The sequence below is a fragment of the Calidris pugnax genome, unplaced genomic scaffold, assembly GCF_001431845.1.
Source record: "Calidris pugnax isolate Ruff unplaced genomic scaffold, ASM143184v1 scaffold54, whole genome shotgun sequence".
Taxonomy (NCBI): Eukaryota; Metazoa; Chordata; class Aves; order Charadriiformes; family Scolopacidae; genus Calidris; species Calidris pugnax.
Genome location: NW_015090864.1, coordinates 6207397 through 6230408, shown reverse-complemented (window position 1 = coordinate 6230408; position 23012 = coordinate 6207397). Strand labels below are relative to the sequence as shown.

Below are 23012 nucleotides of genomic sequence, written 5' to 3'. Positions count from 1 at the left end.
TCAGCAAATATTAAATGTGTAGGAAGAGCCCCTAACTTGAACATAGAGAGCCTTGGCATATAACATCTATAGTAGGACTCAGCACGGTAAGTTACTCTCCACATAATACAGACCTATAATTAACATTGCTACTTGTTAGAAAAGAGAGCATATGATAGATTGTGAGGGAGTGAGAATGATGGGTCCTTAAGACTAACAAGAGTAAACACTAAGGGCTTGTTCCAGCTGTCAGAGTACTGTCTAGTACCCTCAGGTAGCTCAGACACATAGAGGAATGGCAAACAAAAAACCCACACCTTTATGGGCCAGCTGCTGGACATGAGGTTGAATACCCCAGAAAACCTCCAGTGGTGCTAAATACCTCTTTAGAGAACCAGTGCTGCAGATTAAGATGCACAAGTCTAGTCAGTGTTATCACTGGAGTCTCGATAGTGTTCAACTCACCCAAAGGCTGACAAGTGCATTTTGTCAACTGAAGAGCTCTCTATGCTCCATTAACTGCATTGAATGGATCTCTGCTAATTATAATAAAAGCAGAGACAACTAACTAACATGCAGCTATCTAAGTTTAAGCATCTTAATCTGCAAACTGAATCCCATTCAAAGCAAACCATTCTTTTTTTCTTCTCATTTTCAATTTTTGTCCCTACTTCTGCCCCTATCACTGATTAATGTCATTTGAAGATCCCAAGCATGAGGGACTCCAATAAAAATAAGAAACTACAAATGAAAACCCAGGATTATACAAGCAAAGTCTTGACTTGGAATGAACTTAGCTCTTGGGAGAGACATTACAGCAAGTACGATTCATTACGTTTACACACACTAGAGAAACCACTAGAAAAACAGATGCAGGGTTATTTATTTTTCAATTCAATGCTGAGGGTTTTTGGCTTTGTTACAGTGGTGTTTTTCCCCCCCATATGCATGACAGATTATAGGAAAAAATTCTGCTTTTAATAGAAAGTATTCAGAGTAGTGCAATCCAGATACCAAGCAAGAATTTCAACTGAGAAACAGAGGGCCTTTGCCATGAGTCATTCTTCGATCTTCTCCTCTCTAGGCTTGCAACAAATGTGAAATACCCATCTGACAATCCTATTACTCACAAATATTAAGTTCACATGACAAAAGTTTGAATAAGCATATATCCAATCTGGTTCTTCATTAAGCATTTTTAAAGTGAATTAAGAATCAGGAAAAAAAGCCCTTCGCATTCAGGGAGCAGCAGTCTTTCTTTTTTCGTGGAGCCTGGTTTCTGTGGGGCTTTACCTATCACATACCTTTTCCAGCTAGCAAAAAAATTAGATTTTCAGAAACAATATTCAGTCAAAAAAGACAGAGGAAACTGAAAAATAAAAATCCTGACCTCACGCACTCCTGTTTAAATAGCTGAAACTCTGCCTGCCTTCAGCAACACAGGAGGCTGAAAGAGTATCTAACAGAAATGCAATACCAAAAATGTTAAATACTACATCAGGTATAATATGAGTAACAAGTCCTTGACCATGTGAAATTATACCACGTTCTCTCCAAAAATTATTACATACTTAGTATCTCTTGTATCGGGCACCTCCCTGTGGTATCCCAGCCGATTACTGATAAGCATATTGAAGGCATGCTTCTGATAGCCCAAGTCTCTCACTTCCTGATCTTCTTCATTAAAAATCATTCCTGCAAAAAAAATATGCCAAGATCAGTTAACAGGCTCAAAAATATCATTTGGAAACAATCAAGGATTAAAATGTATGCTTTGACCTCCCCCCAAACCCATTACACTCCAAAAAATCCCTCTGGTTTTGCAAAGTGTATTTTTGTGTAGCTATGTCACCCCTCACAAATCGGTAGCACTTAGGAGTAGCCCTTGCAGCTACAATAAAAGGAAATCATTCTCCAAAGACTGATGGCTGTGTTTATTGCCTTCCCAGACACACTCCCTTCACTTAAATGGCCTCTAATTCTTAGCACTACCTAAAAACCAACATCAAAACAAGCAACAGAGGATAGGCTTTGGCACACAATGCATCAGCACCTATTCATACAGATGAAGAGTCCATAACGGGATTTTTTTTTAAGAGAGAAAATACATTTACAATGGTAGAAAAACCCACACAAGAGCAGCTCCAATTTCATGCAGTTTTCTCAAGTCTGCAGTAACATAAAAATAGCTACGAAAAAAACGGTAAACTTCTTGTTTATATCACCTGGGACTTTGACAGCAAGTAAAACAGCAAGAGAGCTAGCTGTTTCTCTATTGATTATTTTTAGCAGAAGCATCAACTGTTGCTAGGACCGGTGGATCGGAGGCAGCAGTTGCTGGTATAAATAAGTAGACTGGTGGAGGCCAAGGTTGAAATCCTCAATGCCATCCTGCCTGCCTTGACTCAATGCCATGGGATTCTCTGTCACTGGGCCACATACTCACCAGCGTGAATAGAAACAAAATATTATTATAGAATTGTTTAGGTTGGAAAAGACCTTTAGGATCATCAGGTCCAACTGTTAACCTAGCACTGCCAAGGCAGCTACAAAACCAAGTGGTGCTTCACTCTTCCACAAAAAAAAGGAGGGAGAGGAGGGAAGTGGTAGCCACCAACTGTGTCTCTAGCCACTTCTGCAACAACTCAGGTAACAGAGCAATGGCATTTTATTGTCTCTGTTCAGCTGGTTGCACAGAATAAGATGCATATGCCCTGTCCTCTGCAGCTATCATCAAGCTACAGAGGCTATTTCACTGAAATTTCAGTACAAGTGAGCAAGGATCATGCAATTTATCTCCTCCCACCCTGCCATCATCTCCACCTGGTTCAAAATCTCCAGAAAATAATTAACACAGTGATTCTTCATTCACATGCTACCATACATCCAGGATAATACATTTAGTAGAATCATAGACTAATTTAGGTTGGAAGGGACATCCGGTCTAACCCCCTGCCCAGAGCAGGTCCAAACTAGCTCAGGTTGGTCAGAACACATCCAGTTAAGTATTGGAAGCCTCCAAGGATGGAGATTCTACAACCTCTTCATGTCCCTGTTCAAGCATTTGGCCACAAACACACCAAAAACATTTTTCCTCTTATCTAATAGAAACATCCTCCTCGCTTTAATTTCTTATCATAATCCCATGCACCTCTGGAAAGAGTCTGGCTCCATCTTCCTTACAGCATCCCATTAAGTTGTTGACAGCAATAAAATCTCAGCCCTTAGCCTTCTAAGGCAGGATAAACCCAGTCCTCTCAGCCTCTCTTCATACCTTGTGTTCTCTAGTTTTCTAGAGCTATGCAAAAGGCAGCTGAGCTCAAGCCCAGAGAAAATGAGACAGGTTAAAAAACAGAACAGAAAAGATCATTAAAATAGTTTTGAAGGTTTCTTCCCTTTCAAACATGTAGTTCTGGTTGGCCTTCAGAGCACAGCTGTGTCACTACCAGTAGTGGTTCAGCAACAAAGTCTACTTACAGGTACAAGACGACCTTCTAGAGGGAATTCTGGAATCCACGTTCCCATCATTTACATTTCCCACCCTGTTGCTTTTAGTCTTGAGTACAGCAGTGACAATACAGCTGCACTATCAAACACCTCAAGGGTAGATAGACACTTGACATTTGTACAGAACCAAAGGACAAATGCTGGGTAGTGATGTCTGCAAAAGACTTGGGATACACCCATATAGTGTGTCTCGTGGTGACTGAAGCTATCTTGCTCATGGATGAGTGCTCCCACTGTGGATAAGTTGCATCACGGTGGCAGGAATGAGGTCTGTTCACAGTGGCGGTGTCACTCTTTGACACCGGCGGTATAAAGGGGGAAGTCAGTCCTCCTTTGAACCACAAGCACTTCCAAAGTAAGGTTTCCAGCTTGTCAGTTCAGACACTCAGCTCAATCACTCTTGCATACTCAGCACCACAGTAACTGTGCCACTGGGTCAACTGAAAACATTCTCTTCATGCAAAGCACGAGCTTAAGAAGCACATACCAAACGTTTCATTCTACAATCCATCCATACCCAACCACTAACTACTTTTTCCTGATATTCTATATATAGATAAGGGGGACTGTTAGTATTTTTAAAACATTCTCATGAAGAACAATATCCAAAATGCATGCAAAAAGCCTGAAAGATTTCAGTTCGAGCAGCAGATAAAAGTCCTTGGAAAACAAAGGCTTTGCAATCGAAGTATCAGTTTAGGCTTAATTTTGGCAGTGTTATGTGGCTCTCAGATTAATTTAAAAAAAAAAAAAAAAAGATAGATTGTTTTACCAGGTGATAGTTTGGTTTTGGCTATCACATGCCAACTTTCTTTTCATTTCTTTTTCTGCTTTGTGTGTTTATGACTGCCCTACCCTAGATAGACAGGAAAGCCCCTTCCTGCAGTACCTGATCTAACGCTAGCAGAGAGCCAGCCATGTCCTGACGATTCCTGTAGAATTTATCCTGGCACTATAATTCCCCTTGGCTTTCACCAACCAAACCAGTCATTTGGTTTGAAGATCAAGGGACTTCTCAGTTAAAAAGCTCCAATTACTTTCCTGGCCCGTACTGAATAGTTGGAAAGAAATCTCCACCTCTGGACTGGCCTTCACCTCACTTGGCTCTCCTGCTTTTTGCAGTGAACTGATAAACATTTAGTAATGCCACAGGGCAACGTGAACTGGCATTTTTCCTACATATTCACACAGGTCTAATGACTAACTCAGAAAATGAAGTTTGGTAAAGTTCTCTGAAGTCTTGAAACCGGTGATCCAGCATCTGTGCACAGTAATGACAGAGGACTTCAATCAGATACGAGTATGAACCTCCTGGCCATGAAGGAGTGCCATAATTCCCAAAGCAGCAGACACTGGTACCCCAACACTCAACATATGCCCCCAGACTTACAGCAAGTTCACAGCCAGTACACAACACACCTCAGTTTGCATATCTGAACAAAACAGCAAACACTAAGCAGTAAGGAGTTAAACGTACAAAGTATTTTAGTTTGGAAGGCAAGTTTGGAAGACAAACCCAAATCATCTCATTGATGAAATATGCTCCAACGAAACACACAGATCTTTGTTGGTGCAAAGTAAGCAGGATTTGGCCCTAACCACTGTCATCTCAATAAATCTTTCATTGTAATTTGTCCCACACACATTTTTTTGTAGACTATTTCATACTCTAAGGATATTTTCCAAATCAATGGGTCCTCTTCATTGTGCATTGTTATCAAGCCATTTTTAATTACTGCATATGAGTAGAGCTTCTCTGTGTCTAATATAGTTCATGCATTTGAGCCCAGTCAACATAGGAGTAAGATATGAAACAAGCACATACTGAACCTTCCAAAAGTAAGAACTACACCTTGCTGTCATCCAGTCCTCCTCATAAGGACTTACACAGCACAGCCATAAATGTTACAAATAGTGTATTTTGGATTAAACACAATAGAATAAATTTCAAGTAATTCATAATGAAGAGAGCCATTAGTACCACCTGCATTTTAACAAAACTACTTCATTACACAATTTTCCCTGCAATTCTTTGAAAAGCAAACAAACCAACTTTAATATCTCATTTGTTCTACTGCTTCAATAGTTTTGCCACCAGCACTGAAAACCACTTACCCATTTCAGGAGAAAATTCTATCTCCCCTTTAACTGGGTCCTGGACATGATTTCCAAGAGGATTTCCTATCTTGTTCTCTTTCTGTTGCAATTCAGGTATATGAATAGGCCCCCGCGTAAAACGGGGGTAGAATTTTTTTGGAAATGGCCTCTGAGGTTCCAGCCCCTTGACGGGCACATTCTTGAAGGATTGGTTCTCTTCACTGAAGTTGAAATAAACAAAGAGCAGAAGTGTCCAGGTCACGGATGTGAAAAGGCACCCATAGCAGAAATAGCGAAGTGTGACACTTCCCATTGTAGACTTAGCATCGTTGAGGACCCATTCTCAATTACCTGAAAGAGTGAAAACACACATGTTGAGAGTGCTGCCTGTTACCTCATCAGGTTAGGCAATGCATTCTATAGGTTGTTTTTCTATTAAACGATTTTTTGGAACTTAACCTTTAAGCACAGACCTTAAGAATTAAATCCCTTTTCATTTCCCCATTCAAAAAATAAACATGACCAGTTTGCACAATCTGTGTAGATACCACTGCTTTAAAACATGAAGCAAACAATCACTAAGAGCCGAGTGACACATAATTAACCACAAAAACAATTATTTTTACCTTGTAATAGTTATATAATTATATCTCTTCCACAACAGTACATTCCCTGTATGTCTGTATTCAGTTAAACATATCACTATTTAACTAAATATATTACACACAGGATTTTTCACAGAATCACAGAACGATTGAGGTTGGAAGGGACCTCTGGAGGTCAGATTATCCAACCCCCTTGCTCAAGCAGGGCCATCTTGAGCCAGTTGCCCAAAAGTATGTCCAGACACGTCCACTTTTGTAGTTTAGTTCCTATCCTCAAGCATGGAATGAGACAACACAAGACTCAAAAAGCTTCATAGTTCAGTCCTCCTTGCCTCAAATTTCAGAACAGCCATCATAAGCCATCCCAGAAATTTCAGAAATCATGGGGTGCAATTTAACAACACAAAGTACCAAGATAGTCACATTTACAGATACTCTATCTAAAGATACAGATATAGGTTACAGCAAAGAGCTCCAAGGTCATTTACTGGGTTCCTCCAGGCCTCTGCAGACTCCAGAAGAGCTTCCATACTCCCTGGAGGAGATGCCTACCTAGAGGTGGAAAGCAGCAGCCTAGAGTTTTACTTTAGGCATCCATCCACTAACACAATTTCCCCAAGCTATATTGAAAATTAGTATTGTAAGCAAATCCCTGTAGTGAAGCATATGAAGATAGTGGTAACATTTTATTTATGGCCCAGGAGAATCAGATAAACTTTCTCAAGTTCCTCAAATCTAAAAAAAGCCCCTAAAAACCCCCCAAAAACTAGACAGCTCAGTTCCCAAAACTGAGCAAAACACTAACTCAAAGAATTTAATTTCTCTCATCGTTACCCAACCACAACAAATTCTTTGCATAGCAACAAAAATTAGGAAACTACTTCATCACCTTTGAATTAGCAAAACATTTGTTTTTAGAAAATAGAGTCTTGGGGTAGGAATCAAGGCTTTATGCTGATGCATTTTTCAGACTTCTCAAAAGTCGGAAACTACCAGAAGTCTTCAGGTCAGCCTGGCAAAGAACAAACATTTACGAGTACAAACAGATTAATCCCATCTTAATATGGAAAACTACTAAACAGAGGTAGAAGGCGTTCATGATCCCAAAGAAACCTCTAAAGATCCCACTTATTTTGGAACGTTATTCCGAGTGACTTGCATCCAAAAGGAATACATGTCAAAATTCAAGCTAACATTTCCCAGACTTAAGCAGGTCATTGTCTCCCTCCCAAAAATAAAATATCCACAAAGTAAAATAAAGCAAAAAACACAAACCTCTTCAAAAATAATTTGCCCATTATTCTTACCATGCCAAACTCCCTCACTTCTGCAAGGCAACAATCTACGCAGCGGTTAAGCTCAAGGAGCTTAAAAAGGTCTTAAACGGGGTTTAAATCTCATTCTGACCCTGTGCATACAGATGAACTGTATGTTCTGTGAAACAGGCTCTTTCTCTAAGACGGTCACACAGAAATCTTGCTGCTTAACTGCAGGGTCATGAAATTAGCCAGGCAGCAAATGCTCTGGGAGTAGAAGTGATCAAAAAACCCCTCATTCTAGCTAGCAGAATGGGTTTACCAGGTGCAGACCACCAGTCCCGGCTCAGAAAAAGCATGCAAGGCTGCAAAGGAGCAAGATTAGATAAACAGTTATATCCTCTAATTATAATAATTCTTCTTGCCAGACAGCCTGCAGACAATTAATACTTTTCCATAAAAGAAGATCTGGGTGCTTGCCAGGGTTTGGTTTTTTTTTTTTGCGCAGCCACAAGCAGGTCATAGTAAATCTTGTCCAAGCTTAATATACTGCTCCTCAAAACCTGCTGGAGTTGTTTGCCATTCACTATGGTAACACAGACACACAATCCTAACATCATGGCACATGCACTTACCACTGTGGAACAGAATTGTTCTAATAAGACAAAAATTACTATTAAAAAAAGAAGGAACTTTTTCATTTCGGAGCTGTTTATGGATACATCTACTTGCAGCTTGCAAGGAACATGAAAGATAACGCTTGGCATCTCAGGTAACAGCAGGAAGACAGGCACACAGAGCAGAATTCATCACAGACTAGGTATTTTCCCAGCTTCTTGCACCTCTTTGACAGCTCAGAGCTCCACCTGGCCGCTGTGGCACTTCTAGCCACACCGGAGTGAAAGTTTGCCTGATGTCAGTCACAGCGTACTCAGATTAAAGAGGAAGGGATAAAGTCCTTCCTTTAAATTCCCTTCCATCTCCAGGAAGCTCTCTGACCAGGCTGAAAGCTCAGGCTTGGTTACTGTTACAAAGGGAACAAATGCAACCCTGAGTGTGGTGTTATTTCCACATGCTCCTTGCTAGAGCAGAACTCTTCACCTTCTTTCCCCCTCCTTCAGTGTTTTGCAGTTTTGTAGAAGGATACAAAAGTTGAAATGCTGCATTGAAATAAAATGACAGAACCTCCATGATGCAGAAAACTAGACGCTTTCAATAGCTTGCTATTCAACCAAGACATTTGGTAATATGTTTGGCAGGAAAATACAGAGTCACTATTTTCTTTAAGTACCAAATGTTTTGTTAGACACTTACTTCTGAAGGCAGAATGGAAAAAAATTATACCCTGCCTATGAAAAGCACATTGAGGCTTATTAGTTTACTTTTTCACCAACGCATATGCATTTACACAACCACTGTCCTATGGATTTCAACCACTTCTATCATTTAAGCAGCCACAGAAGTCACAATCTGCGTCACAGCTGCAGGGTCCAGGTTTAGATTGACCATGACTTCTTACAGATGTGTTTAGCAAAGAGGCCACAGTAGATTTTCAAGTCCTAAGCAATGCCAGTCCTGCTTGGGACCTGCCCTGAGGAGCCAAGAGAACCTTTCCAGCTCTATACTTCTATGCATACAAAGTACAATCACATCAATACAACTTCACCTCTCCTCGGTATATCAAGAAATAAGTATCCCCTCACTCATTTCAGCACGCAATGAAAAAATAACCACTTTGATACACGCCAGAGGGAGGGAGAAAACAATACTTCAACTGGTCACAAGGACCCAGGGGGAAACAGTTCACTGAGGGAGACACTTGGCCCTTGATTCTTACCTTATCCATCTCCCTACCCATGACCTTCTCCTACAAGCCATCTAGACACAGTGAATAAAAGCCTTACCCTGCCCAGACTCCTTTGCCCTCCAGTTCCATGAAGTCTTCTATGAAACACTCTTTGCCAATTTCCCCAGCAACTGTTTCTGCCTATGCATGGTCACGATAGCCTGAGGATTGTCTTAAACATCCATCCTCCCAGCTGGTTCCTCCAAGCAGGATTTTGAAATTTGAAATTTAAGCAAAGCCAAACCATTCTTTCCATTCCCCCCATCCCCCTTTTTTTCTTCTTTTTTTTTTTTTTTTAAAACAGAGACAAGCTGTTCCTAATACAGGAGTTGCAAAGGATATGCCTTTCAAATCCGAAGTATTAGTATCTTTCTCAGCCCTGATACATGCTGCATGAGAAAAACAGATTATATATATTTTTAACTTAACAGCCCTAAAGCTCTGCTAACGCAAGCAGAGCTAGCAGGTCTGAACAGATAGAAACAACTTCAATCAAAAAAAGCAGAATTGCATTACCAGATAATAATATCAATGAGCTCATAAGAATAATTTTCACCTATGCAATAAATACAGTAAAACTGAGTCCAGTCAACACTAAATTGCTATTTAGACAGGATAGTTAAAACCCATTTCTATGTTTATTCAAATGCACACAAAAACATCAGTTCCCATTAAAAAAAATAATCTATGATTTAAACATATCAATAAGAATTCTTTCATAGTACAGTTCCTCAATTACTGGTAATTGAGACTAGGCTTGAAGGGTCTATTGTGTTTCTTCCTCTCATTTCTGAAAAGCAACACAGCTGCCAGAAGTAAGTTTCCAAAATACCTCAAACAATTCTCTTTCCCAAAAACGCATGTAGCAAAGAACATCCAGAATGAACAGAAGAAATTCCCTCTCCCTTGGCAATATAGGAGCATTCACAGCAAGTAATAAATGATAACACCTTAAAGTATTTTACAAGCATTCATTCACATATACAACATCCTAGTGATACATGGAGTTATGGCTCTTTGCATTGGTATACTTCGGAATCCAGAGATACCTTAACATGATAAACACAAATCATTCAAGGTGGCAGCATCTCCTACACACCAGGAAATTACAACCCCTTTTGGATGAGACAGGGGCGACCAAGAAAGGAAAAAAAATTCTTAGAAGCTGCTCCAATCAACATCAGCTCAGAAGAAATCAAAACTAAAAGGCACAGTATTCTGAGAATTTCTAACCAAATATTCTGCCTTTCAGTCTCTCTTTTGCCTGTCATATATATTTATTGCCTGATAGTTTTTGGACTTTGGCAAAGCCTTGGAACTGAGTCTGCAGACCCACATGCCAGAAATGCCAATAGTAAAAAATTCCTCTCTAATTTCCATGAATTCCAGTAAAGAAGTCTCAGTTCCTTGCACAAGTAGTAAATCATTGAATATTTTTTTTAAGAGAACTATAAAAGTTAAGTATTAGTAACTTAGTAAAAGTCTCTGAAAGTCAATCAATTGCAAAGCTGAAAAAAAACTCTAGGAGCCTACCTGCCAGATTTGAGGTTCAGTAATTACTGTGCTGTACTGCTTTCCACACTGCACCAGCTTCTTGTAGCATCCTTGCAACAAGCTTGTCATTAGTAACCTGTGCAGCTCTAACACGGGCCCAGTGTGTTCGCCTTCAATACTTTTAATGAAAGAAAATTGCCAACCACATTTCACAATATTTTGACTTAAAGAGCAAAAGTAGCTACAGGCTCTAAGACCAGCCACTGCTTAAACACTGACATCTGCTTGGATTAACCTCAACAGTTTAGTAAACACACCGTATGACTAGATATTTCATGACTGTGCCAAAACTCATGTTTGTCAGAGGTCAAACAGTGGATCAGATCAGCCTCAAGATTTTTGAAAGAGGAGTAAGAATTACTTGAGAAAACCTTGAAGTCTGCTTGTAGTTTTTCCAAGAACAGCTTTTCTTTTTTTTTAAAAAAAAAAAAAAATTTTTTTTTTTTTTTAAAAAAAAAAAAAAATTTTTTTTTTTTTTTAAAAAAAAAAAAAAATTTTTTTTTTTTTTTAAAAAAAAAACAAAAAAAAAACGACAAAAAACCCACGAAGACAGAGCTGCAACTCATACTACTCAGATTTCCTGCAAAACCGCCTGTGTATTTTGGACCTATATTAAGGGAAGGAACAGATGTGTATAATCTTCATTTTTAAAGAGCATTCTAGTAAAAAAATCATTAAACTAATTTTATCTTTCTACAGAGTATGAACACAGTTTGCTGCATGACCTTCTGCTTTTAATTTTTATTTTGTTATTTATTTTGAGGGGAAAAATCCCAAGAAGATAAAGTAACACTACTTACAAATGCAATTTTGTCATTTTAATAGCCTTAACTCTATATATTTCCTGGCCTCCAAGATGTTATGGCTACCACCGCTTCTCTTCCGAAGCAAGGATCAGCATGAACAGGCTTTCCTATTTTCTTGTTGAATCACTAGCAAACAGCAGCATTAACAGTATGATGAACAGAGGCCAGATTAGGAAAAAGTAGTACTCCAGTAATACACTGATCATGCAGAGATGCCATTCACAGTAGCTTCTGCACTTCAATGAGAAATGTTTTTTCCAGGCATCCTCTACTTTGCGACCAGTCTTAAGGGAGAATCAGTTAATATAGGAAGATGAAAAAGGGACACCTTAGGCAGCTTTTGTTTCAGACTCCAACACACCTCGCCAGGAGCTACATCCATTGAACACATATTCAGAACAAAAGCCAGAGATATTTCCAAACAAAAGCACAGTGTTTCACGCGCTTCAGAATCTAAACACCAACCCAATTAACTCCTTATAAAAAAACCTTTCCTATTGGATCGTCTTAGCACTAAGTTGGATCTACCTGCCAGCTCGTTTTTAATTAAACAAAACCATTAATTTTTGGCCTCACAGAAGGGGTGAGTCATAATTTATGAATTAAGTGGCTATTTTTGACAAAATATGTGCAGGTAACTGATGTGAAGACAAGTTGGGCCTACAGGAACCTACCTCATGACATGCAGCAAGGACAAATACTAAGTCCTGCACCTGGGACAGACAAACTCCCTGACACAGCCTGGGGAGCAGCTCTGGGAGGGCTGGCTACACAGGAGCCAGCAGCACGCCCTTGCAGGGACAACAGCTGACAGCATTTGGGCTTATCAAGGGGAGCACAGCCAGCTGATGGGGAGATGCAATTACACCACCCCACGCAGCACTCATTAGACTACCATTAGGCAGAGTACTGTACCCAGGCTGGGATTTGCCAGTACAAAGCAGACATCAGTAATCTGGAGCGAGATCAGTGGAAAGCCACCAAGGTGGTCATGGGCTGGAACACTTGTCCTGCAAGGAGAAGCTGAGGATGCTGGGCTTCCTCAGCCTGCAGATGAGATGGCTTTGAGGAGGGGGGGGGAATAATAGCAGCCTGCTGCTACCTACACCTACAGGGATGTTATCAAGAAAACAGAACCACCCTGAGGTGCAAGGTGGGAAAATTAAAGAGTTAAAAAGGACTAATATAACTCCAGTCACAGTAACCCTCATTCACAGAAACATACTGTGGACCACAGGCTGTCCTCTTGCATAAGATCACTGTTCCCATTCATTTTAATGAGATGACACACTAAGATCTATTTTTAATTACCCTCTGTAAGTCACTTCTAAATGCAACTTTAAAAGCTGTGAGAGCCAACAGCCTAGTCATTTCAGCACAGCTACACAAATTCATGTCATACCACCTAAAAAATCCTCTTGGAAAGAACGCAAAATTTTGATCAGCACTTCACAGATAAATAATCTTAAAATAGCAATAATGTTCATTATACCTTATAGATAAAGAAAGGCAGATAGATAGACTAGTTGCATGAATTGCTGAAGGTGTAAGAAACTATACTATGAGTATACCAAGTCTGAAATGCATAAAGTGTTTTAGGAAAAAATTAAAAATTAATCATCTTTATGTCTTTAAAGTTCCCACCCCTCACTCTTTTACCACAGCAAATGACTCACTTATATCCTGATTTGTATTTCAAGTTTTGGACTTTAACCAGAGATGTCTAAATATTGCATACTACCATTTTTAAATCTGTAAACTATATATTGAAATGCTTCCTCTAGAAACACAACTTTACTTATCAAGCTTTTTGGAATTTCTCAACTCCTGTAAAAAAGCTTTTCTTAGCAGGTTGCCATACCAGAGTGAATGCAAACACTTTAGCATGTTTCTAATAAAAATGTGAGGTTCCTTCTTTACCCACCTCCATTTCAATGCTCCCTTGAAGAAATTTTGAAAAGTATCTTCTGCAGTAACATCTTTCACTTCTAATCAACCACAAAACATAATAGTTTTTTTTCTTACTAATAAAGGATACCTTTCTCCCCACATACTCTCACTCCTTGGAGAGGAGGAGTATTTCACAAGGGCTCTCATTTAATGGAAAAAGCAGTACAAGTTTTGGAAAGAAAAAGTTTCATAAGAGTCAGGATCCCATGTTAACAAACAACAGAAAAGAACACCAGTTTTAGTTACAACAAATTGCATCAAGAAAAGTAACACAATAGTCCAGACTGATTAGAGAAAGCAAGTACACTTGGATTAGAAACATGAGCTTACCAAAATCCTAGTGCTCAATACTGAGTAAATAAGTGCTATACAGTACAGAGTTTCATGCTGCTGCAGTGTTCTCATTCCCTGAAAAAAGTTCCTGGTTTCCCAAAGCACAATTACATGTACAGAATTTTCTTATCTATCCCCCTAACAAACGTTGCACCGTAGGGCTGCTTGGCTGGATGTTACTTTAAGCCATCTGGCATATAAATACATGCCATGCCATTCATGGAGTCCTAAAAATACCTTCTTCCTTTTCGTTGCTAATAAATACTTTCTTCCAATTGAAACAATGAGATTTTATTTTCAATAGCAAGATCAGTTCTCAAGGCAGCCAGAATGCTCATGTACTGTCTCCAAAGAAAGAAAGATACATGCATTTTTATAATACAGCCCTTCCTTCTTCACACACAGCTCAGAAAACAACAAGATTAAAAAAATCCACACTGACAACTTCTTTTTCAATACCTCTCTCTCACATTAAAGATCCATGTATCTAAATGTTAGTTTAACAACCACCCAGCACTATACACAGTTGCAAAATATAAGAGAGCTTACAAGGTCAGCTACACACAAGTAAGCTGCTTAATACCTTTTCTAAATGTTTAAAATCTACTTAGCTGTTCCTTGCACTTATATGTCCGCAAAGCTCACCAAAATAACAGCAGAAATACAGCTGCATGCAAAATAATTAAATAAGACACACTTCTACACGAACAGCTGAACGAAGGCTCACCTTGTTCCAGAAGAGTCGGCACTAAAGAGGCAGCGCAAGGTTACATAGTGAAAACACATTTACTGCAGTAGCAGTCAAATCCAGTTGGTGTCTTCATTCTCAGTGAACAATAAAATGCTGAGCCTGAAACTTAACACTTTGCTGCAGAGTACTGCTTCCAAGTCCTGACTGGGAATGGGGTAACAAACACCAGTTTCTCTATGATAACAGGATCATTTGGATTGGTCTTAGGACATGAATGCTGCAAGGTTATTTCTCATTTGATTGCATACACCACCCTAAGAGTACCGATCTATTTTTCTATGTTTGGGGTTGTTAGGTTTTTTTCATATCTCTCTCTTGTCCTTTTTTTTTTTTCTCCTTCTTTTCTTCAGCTGATGCATGACCCATATGGATCCACAGATCTGGCAGCATAAACAAGATTGGTCATTTTATTGCCCCTCACTAGAGAAGCATAACCAAGCAGTGTATTTCTAAGGCATTCTTCATCATAATATCAACAGATTAGTCCACAGTAATGCTAGAAAAAAAGATCATTACATTATATGCAAATTTCAATTCTAAAAAATTTCTTTACTCATTTTCCAAATAACTAGTAATTTTATAAAACTTCCACATTTTGACTGAAATTTTCTAGGTATGCTTTCTGTTGATTTTAAGAAATTTTCATCAAAAGTGCTTTGGGCTTTTTTCCAGTCTTTTACAAGCAACTGAAAACATTTTCCAATTCTTAAAAAAAAATAAACAAAAATAAAAAATTCAGTCTTCATTTGTACAGCCCTCCTGCCAAAAAAGCTGGCAGCAACTTTGGCCGCAAAACAGACCACACTGAAGTACTTTTGAGTGGGACAGTAAAACTGGGGTTGACCAGTCTCAATTTTAAACCTGTGTCTACTGACCACGGACACTGCATTTCGCACAAGTTTTGCCTGCAAGTCCCAGTTCTGCAGTTAGCACCAAGCAGACATCCATCATCCACTTGTGCAGAACTCAGTGCTGAAATCAACAGCTGTATACAAAAATGCACGAGACATTTGTAAACTCAGACTAGAAACTTCAAAAGGCTGCAATTAAGTTATTACTAGTATTACAGACTTGGAAATGGTCTTAATGAGAATGGTTACATTGTATCTTATCCTACAGCATCAGCTTACAAAAATTCATGGACCACCAAGCTTAATCCCCACAAATCATACAGTCTAATTCACTTCTCTTTTTCTGCAGGGTTTTCCTTTCCAATACACAGAAACTTACATAAAAATACATTTGAAGTGCCCTGGTTGGATCCCAGACATTTTACACTCACTCACAGTCAGATGTCACAGTAAGACAGCACTAGCCTGTCATCTACTTGCTGTAGATGTAAGCCCTTGCAGCTTAGTTTGGTTAGCCTGGAATCAAACACTTTTATGGAGCCCAAGTAACTGATATTAGCATACGTAGACATTATTTGTTTAAAAAAAAAAAGTAAAGAAAAAAAAAAAGAGAGATGAAATGTAGCACCAGAACCCTGAGTGAGGTTAAAACAAGTTACAGTTTAAATCCCTACTCCTGTAGTAAAGTATTTAACTCATTCTAAACTGCTCGGAGTTCTTAACTCCTGTTACTTTTCTCCATGCTGAGATAGCACTATCTCAAAGATTTCCTCAATACATCATGTCCTAACTGAATTTTCCTGGGTGGATTGGCCATTTTAAAAAAACATAGAATTGAAAGAAATACTAAAAGCAGGCACTGAATTGAATTCAACGTCCGTTTCCATTTCTCACGTCCAGAAACAAAGGTCACAGGGAGTTTTTCACGCCAAGCTTTAGGACAGAGTCCACAGTATCCATGCCATTTGGAACAGCAGAGGCATAAGACTTTCTGAGCAAGAACTTCCCACTGGGAAAAATGAAAGACAAAAACACCACAGTCTTCTTGCTTTTGGATCCTTTTTCTCAACAGAAGCTTACCGTAATTTCTGTGCACAGGTTTCTACTAATGGCTGGAGACATTAGGGAGAAAATGAGAGAAGAGAGGAATCCTAAGGATATACACCCACTACATGTTCTCACTCCAACTCACTGACTGAACCAGGACACCTCTATAGTCATCAGATTGACCTGTGGGACATTCTGCTACAGATTTTGATGAGATCCTCAGCAAGTCACTTTCTCAGCTCTCACCTATAAAAATTGAACGATGCATTAAGGCAAATACATCAAATGTTCTGAGGTCACAATAACCAGAGAGGATACAAATATCAAGCAGAACTCTGGTTTAGAGCAACCATAAATCATTCCTTCTGCTCCACCAGCAAACCTATTTCTAAATTTTACTGGCATTGTATAGGAAACATTCTCTCTTTTTCCCTTCCTTAACACAATACAGTAATACTAAGAAAGAGACACGGTTGCTGGTACAACCATACCTACAGATGGAATAAATGAAAACGCTTTCACTCGCACATCTAAACTAAGCTATCAATTTAACACAGGATTATCTTGCTAAACACACTGTATTATCAAATACAATATATTAATGGAATGTTTCAAATATGTAAATAACAGACCTTCTACTAGCACGCTTCCAAAAAAGAACATTTTGTGGTCACTAACTGTTGAATTAGAATGATAAGTCACTAGCATAAAATGATTCTGCACTGTCTTTTAGGAGAGCAAACTTCTCCAAGTTATGCCAAAAATTAATTTTCTTTGTCTTTTATTCCCTTCTACACAATTTTACAGACTCGATTCTCTCCTTCTCCAGAGAAATTCCTCTGAGGAAAGAGTTGTGGACCACTCCTTTTCCATCCCCTGTTGGTCTCTTTTACTTATCTATTGCCAGTGTTTCTAATGGGAAAACATACTCAGGATTTTGATGTTGAAATCAAGGATGTTGCAACAGAACACATAGTAATCAAAAATATTTTTCCCACTTCACTAGAAGCCATGCTTTCCAACACGCTGCTAGCACAGAAGGTTAGCATGCAATCCAAAACTTAGCCTTCTCCTGCTTCACAGGCGATGAGTCTCAGTGTCCGCTGATGCAAGAGATAAGAGATTCATATTAACTGTCAAAATTAAGGTATTCCAGGAAAGAGAAAAGCTAAAGAAAGCAGTTCCAGAAAGCAAATTCACTAACAAATTCAAGAGGTATCAACAGAGACAGCAACATCATTTGTTCCTCATGTGACACTGCACGAATTAGCAAAATACCTATGAAGATTGTTTCGTAAGGAGTTGTGTAACAAAACAGGACAGTTTTGTGCTTCCTGGAAAAAGATCTGTTTTAATTAAGGCCACCTCCAAGGTTTAAAGCATCTAATTTAATCCTTGTCTGCACAAAAAAAATCTGTGTCATTTAGCCAACAATAGTTGGAAGGTTTTACATAAACTAAAAAGAAGACCTCTGTGGATGTGCTCCTAACATTCATTAAGCATTTGTTTAAATCAGTTTGGCACATAGCAATCATTTACTGAGGTATCTTCTTTTTAGCATGCCTCTGCAAGTTTATTAGCTCAACCCATCAATTTAAAATTCAACTTCTTAAATGGGGCTGTGTGTCATAGTTAACGTTAGGAATGACAAAAAGTTATTGCAGGTAAGCAGTTACCTCCCACCAGCTGCTCTGCAACGTTACTTCATGCACATACTCCTTCCCTCTGGCACATCAAAAGAAATTATTTTTGTCAAGGTAGCTTGCTCCATGGCAAGAGGGGTTAGAACACGCACACAAACAGTGACTGTACCACAGTCAATAAGGTGTAACTTATTGGTCACGGCAAACCTTCGATCTCAGAAATGCAGGACTTGCAACACCACTACTACCATGAGAAAGAAAAACCACAACAGCTCACCTGCCCCACACTGAACTTCAATCCAGCAAAGACATCAAAATGCCTACCTGTGAGCAGCATGGGGTACTGGGGTCTGGATTCCTCCCTGCCTCACATATAAATGCTCATACTAGAAAGCATAAAGCAGGCAGGACAAAATCCTGAGGCTCCCTGCATTAGGGGTTTCTAAATAGTGTAAACAGTGGAAAAGTTGATTCACCACCAAGTACTGTGTTCTAGTTTCAAACATGCAAAGTATCTGCCTGCCAAAACCCTAGAATGCACAAGAAAAGGCTGAGATACAACGTCACGCTTACAGACACTTCAATCCATACTTTACATTTTGGTAACACCGTCAGTTTTTTAACCTACAGACAGCGTATTTTCACATCTTGGTGAAGGAGTTCAGAAGTTCATAAGACAAAATAGCTGAAAGTTAGTATACTTGAAGTAAACTTCTGATTGAAACAGTATCATCAGCTTCCCAATTTCCCCCCTTTTTGTTGCGGTGTATTTCTAGTTTTTACAGTTTTCAAATAAAGTATTTACACTAACTATTACACAATGCTGACTCACATGAGAAACATGCTAGAGCACAGCTGAAGGATGTGGTGGATACTATTAACTCTTACCCAAAATAAGCTGAACAAATGCATTTACTCACACTGCTAAACACTGGTTTAACAGCCGAGGCCTTTGTACTGACAGTACTTTATACATTAACACAGTAGCTGCAACAGCAGATGCATTCATCTCCATAAGCTACCATATGTTTTGAAAAAGAAACCTTAGATAAGAATCAAGACAGTTTATCTACCTCCCACACTCTAACAGGGATTGAAACACGCTTCACCTCTGTAATAATTTGAGAGAAAAAAATAAATTAATTTCTGCACTTGAAATATACTAGCATACTTCTGCTCTTCAACAGCAATTAACAGGGTTGCATTGCAGCACCTCTCCAAAATGAATGGTACTAAAGAAAATTACTTGATTTTAGGGACACCTGTAACTGTAGCATTGCCTAGCCAGACAGATGGAACTGTTTAGGAAGTCGATAAACTGAACTGTCAGAGAGGAACGACTGTATTTTTTTCAAAATTTTGCCTTTTCCCTTCAGCTGGAAGTCTCCCCTTGCTTCTCTGCTTCAGTAATCAACACACAGCTGCCACACTGCCAAACTCCACCTGCCAGCTGCTCAGACTACAACATTTTTACAGTACCTTCAACATAACTAAAGAAATACTGACCCTCCCTCTGTTCTTTTCACCCCTACAGTACCCTATTCTTTCTTGTCAAATGATCTGAAATCCCCATTTTTACTGTCTGCTTAAATACTTCTAATCTCACCCGCTTCACCCACAGTTTGCCCTGCTCCACACACGTGCCCTATAACTACCATTAAAACTTTTGTTTCTCAAGCATTTACTATAAGGAAGCATGTTTTGTATAAACAAATTTTCATAATACTAATAATTCATCTTTGTTTACCTCGCCATGCTGTTTCAGGGCTTTCTTCCTTGCAAAAAGCTTGAATCACACCTACTGTTATCATTGCTACGAAAATGATAAACAGATTCACCCATTCTCATAAACTACTGTCACGCAGCAGCTTATCAAGAACTCTTTCCAGTTTTACTCCTATGCATAACGGAGTATCAATTTGCATCCTCTGAGACAAAGTGATTAGATAGCAGAAGACAGGCAACAGGCCCTGAAATCTGCAGTCAAAATCTCTTAAACCAGAACACGTCACGTAGCCTGCTGGCTTCCACATCTGAGACTGAGAGATGAAGGCTCATTAGAGCAGCAGTGTTACTTTCCTTCCCTGCTGCAGAAGAGCTCCTAAAACCCTGCAGGAGCTTATCTTACCCAGAGATGAGGAAGAGCTTATGCAGAAGGCATGCAGTTCTTCAGAGACAGTTATACTGGGGGAGGCCAATTGCTTGTTAATCAAAAGCTTCTTATCTGGAACCACCTGGACCTTTATGCCATTCTAAAATGAGGTCTAGGAATCCCAGCTGGACTATTTGACATATGCAGAGGTTCTCTAGAGGAAAGCAAGGCCAAAACATACTGTCAGAGGTTGGTACTGTCCTTTCCTGTGCACAGCCTGCACTCGGATCAGCTTAAGCTAATCAGAGATGTCTGGGAGCAGTTTCCTACTAAGGTGAGATCCACATAAAAAAAAAAAAAAAAAAAAATAGAAGAAAGCAGATGCTAGATCAGAAAGTATTCAACAATATTTGATGTCACTTACAGACTACTCTTTCTAAGTAAGGACAGAAGGGATTTGATCTTATATTGAAATACATTTTCCAGAAAATTTTTTAAAAAGCATATTGGCGGAGCACTGATGATCCTGCCCACCTGCATAATTATTGTACTGGCATTAGGAGATTTCACCATTCCTTCAAACAGAAAGCAATACTCCAAATATGCTAGGCCAAACAGATAAAGTACAGATTGTTTACAGAGCAGCAGCAAAGCCAAGTCATAAGATTTTTTTTCTTTCCTTTGGAAAAGTAGGGGCTGGACTTTATATCTAGCTATACAATAAAATTCTGTCAGGTTTACTGCAGCTCCCCGGCAACTGATACTGAAGAGAAGTCAGGATACAGTTTGGCAGAGATGCTGTACTAGATGACATTAGTCTTTTAAGGCTATGAAGAAACAAATGAAGGTGAAGCAGCTATCTGGAAAGGCAGCTTCCAAACACAATGTTTGCTCCCAGTGCCCTACTAGAGCAGAGTCTGACCTGCTAAACCCCTGCTACCAGCAGCACAGAGCTTTAGTTGGTTGCTCAGCTCGATCTGTTTGCACGCAGACGAGGGACCAGAGAACGTTTCTTTTGCCTTCCAAGTAACTTGGAGACAATTAATTTGCTTTCAGCAATTTCTGTTGCAGCCTTCCTTATAAGCTTTAACATATACACACAAAAAAAAACCCACATGGAAATGGGAACTGACTAGAGGGGCTGGAGACCAGCCACGTAGAATAAGACATATTTGCTAAGAGGAAAAGGAAGCCTTAATGTTTCAAAGTATATACTGAAAACCACAGGAACAGTGGGGGGGAAAAAAAACAACAAACAACCAAAAAACACCAACCAAAAAATGGGAAACCGTTTAAAAATAAGTTTCCCAATCATAAAGATAAGAAAGCTTTAATACACCGGGAGGTCAGACAGCCCTCCAAAAGCAACGCCTGACCTCACCCTGCAAATGAATCAATGAAACGAGCAACGCCAGCAAAGCTGACACGTCCCGATCCCCACAGTTTGGGCTGACAGTTGCATAGTTTCACTCTACCTGCAGGCAGGCTGCCGCTCCTTCACATGCATTTAAAGACTAAAAAAAAGGATAATAATTATGTTGTCTTCCATCCTGTGCAGCACAACCCACACCGGGCCCACAGTCCCTCCCCAGGGTCAGGTTAAACTAACGTGGCCGGGCTCATCCAGCGACCCAACCGAGCACAGCCTTCCCACTGATAACTCAAACCGTTTATTTTACTCAGAAATGGGGGGAAACTCTGAATCTGACCCCGGCCCCCTGGAAACGGGAATCGCTGCCCCCGGGACGGGCACCGTCGCGTTCCTCAGGGCAGGCGGGAAAACGGCGGGGAATGGCCTGATACCGCAGCCCCGTCCCCTCACCCCCTGGGGCTGCCCCTCACACCGCCACCGGCCCTGTCCCCTCACCCCCCGGGGCTGCCCTTCACACCGCCACCGGCCCCGTCCCCTCACCCCCCGGGGCTGCCCCTCACACCGCCACCGGCCCCGTCCCCTCACCCCCCGGGGCTGCCCCTCACAAGGGCGCCGGTTCCCCAGCCCAGGGGCTGCCTCACACCGCCACCACCTCCCCTCGTCCCTCACAGCCCCGGAGCCGCCGCCTTCCCTCCAGCACTCACCGGGGCGGCGGCAGCATCCCCCCTCCGCCCGCCCCGTGCCCTCAGCAGCAACGGCGGCGGCGCGCACCGCTCGCGCGCGGCGGTGCCCCCACGTGACCGCTCGCACCTCCTCCTTCCCCCTCCCCTCCCTGCCCGGCCGGCGGCGTCACGTGAGGAGGACGGGGCGCGGCCGCCATGACAGGCGGGGCGGGGCCGGGCCGGGTCTGAGAAGATGGCGAGACCTATGGGGAGAGCGGTGCGGCTGTGGGGTCCCTGCTTGGAGCTCCTGCCTGAGCGGTGCACGGCCATGAAGCTGTGGGTGGAATCAGGGCTGGAGAGCTCTGGATGTGCGGCCTTCAATCCCGCTCTCCCCTCAAAGTGCATCTGCCCACCCCACCAGGCTTCCAGCTCTCTCTGAGGACTAAAGCCCTTTCCAGTCTCTCCAAGGAGGCATCTGCTTTGGGCTTCATGGTCTTAAGTGGCCCCTGGAAATACCAGGCCTGTGAAGAGGAAAAAAAGAGTAGGTCAGGCTGATGGATGCCTGGGCCAACGAGCAATGTTTTCCTCACTGTGTAGTTTGAGTAGCTGGCTGGAATCTGGAGGACTGGTTTCTTCAGCAGGAAGGGGGAGATAGCTGAGG

The 23012-nt window shown here is 40.7% G+C and overlaps 1 protein-coding gene across 3 annotated transcripts in view; it reads right to left on the bottom strand.

Moving 5' to 3' along the window:
- GALNT11 (polypeptide N-acetylgalactosaminyltransferase 11) overlaps positions 1-22509 on the bottom strand; it is a 49256-nt gene extending 26747 nt beyond the window's left edge. The window contains exons 1-3 of one of the 3 annotated variants that reach the window (XM_014944878.1): positions 22394-22509; positions 5602-5934; positions 1551-1674 (exon numbers count right to left, since the gene is read on the bottom strand). In XM_014944878.1, the coding sequence (XP_014800364.1) occupies positions 1551-1674; positions 5602-5896 (419 nt within the window). In that variant the 5' untranslated portion in view covers positions 5897-5934; positions 22394-22509. Of the gene's footprint in view, positions 1-1550; positions 1675-5601; positions 5935-14660; positions 14778-21792; positions 21832-22393 lie in introns of those variants that run through there. The other 2 variants (XM_014944880.1, XM_014944881.1) reach the window with 2 other exon arrangements.
- Between the last annotated feature and the right edge of the window lie 503 nt (positions 22510-23012).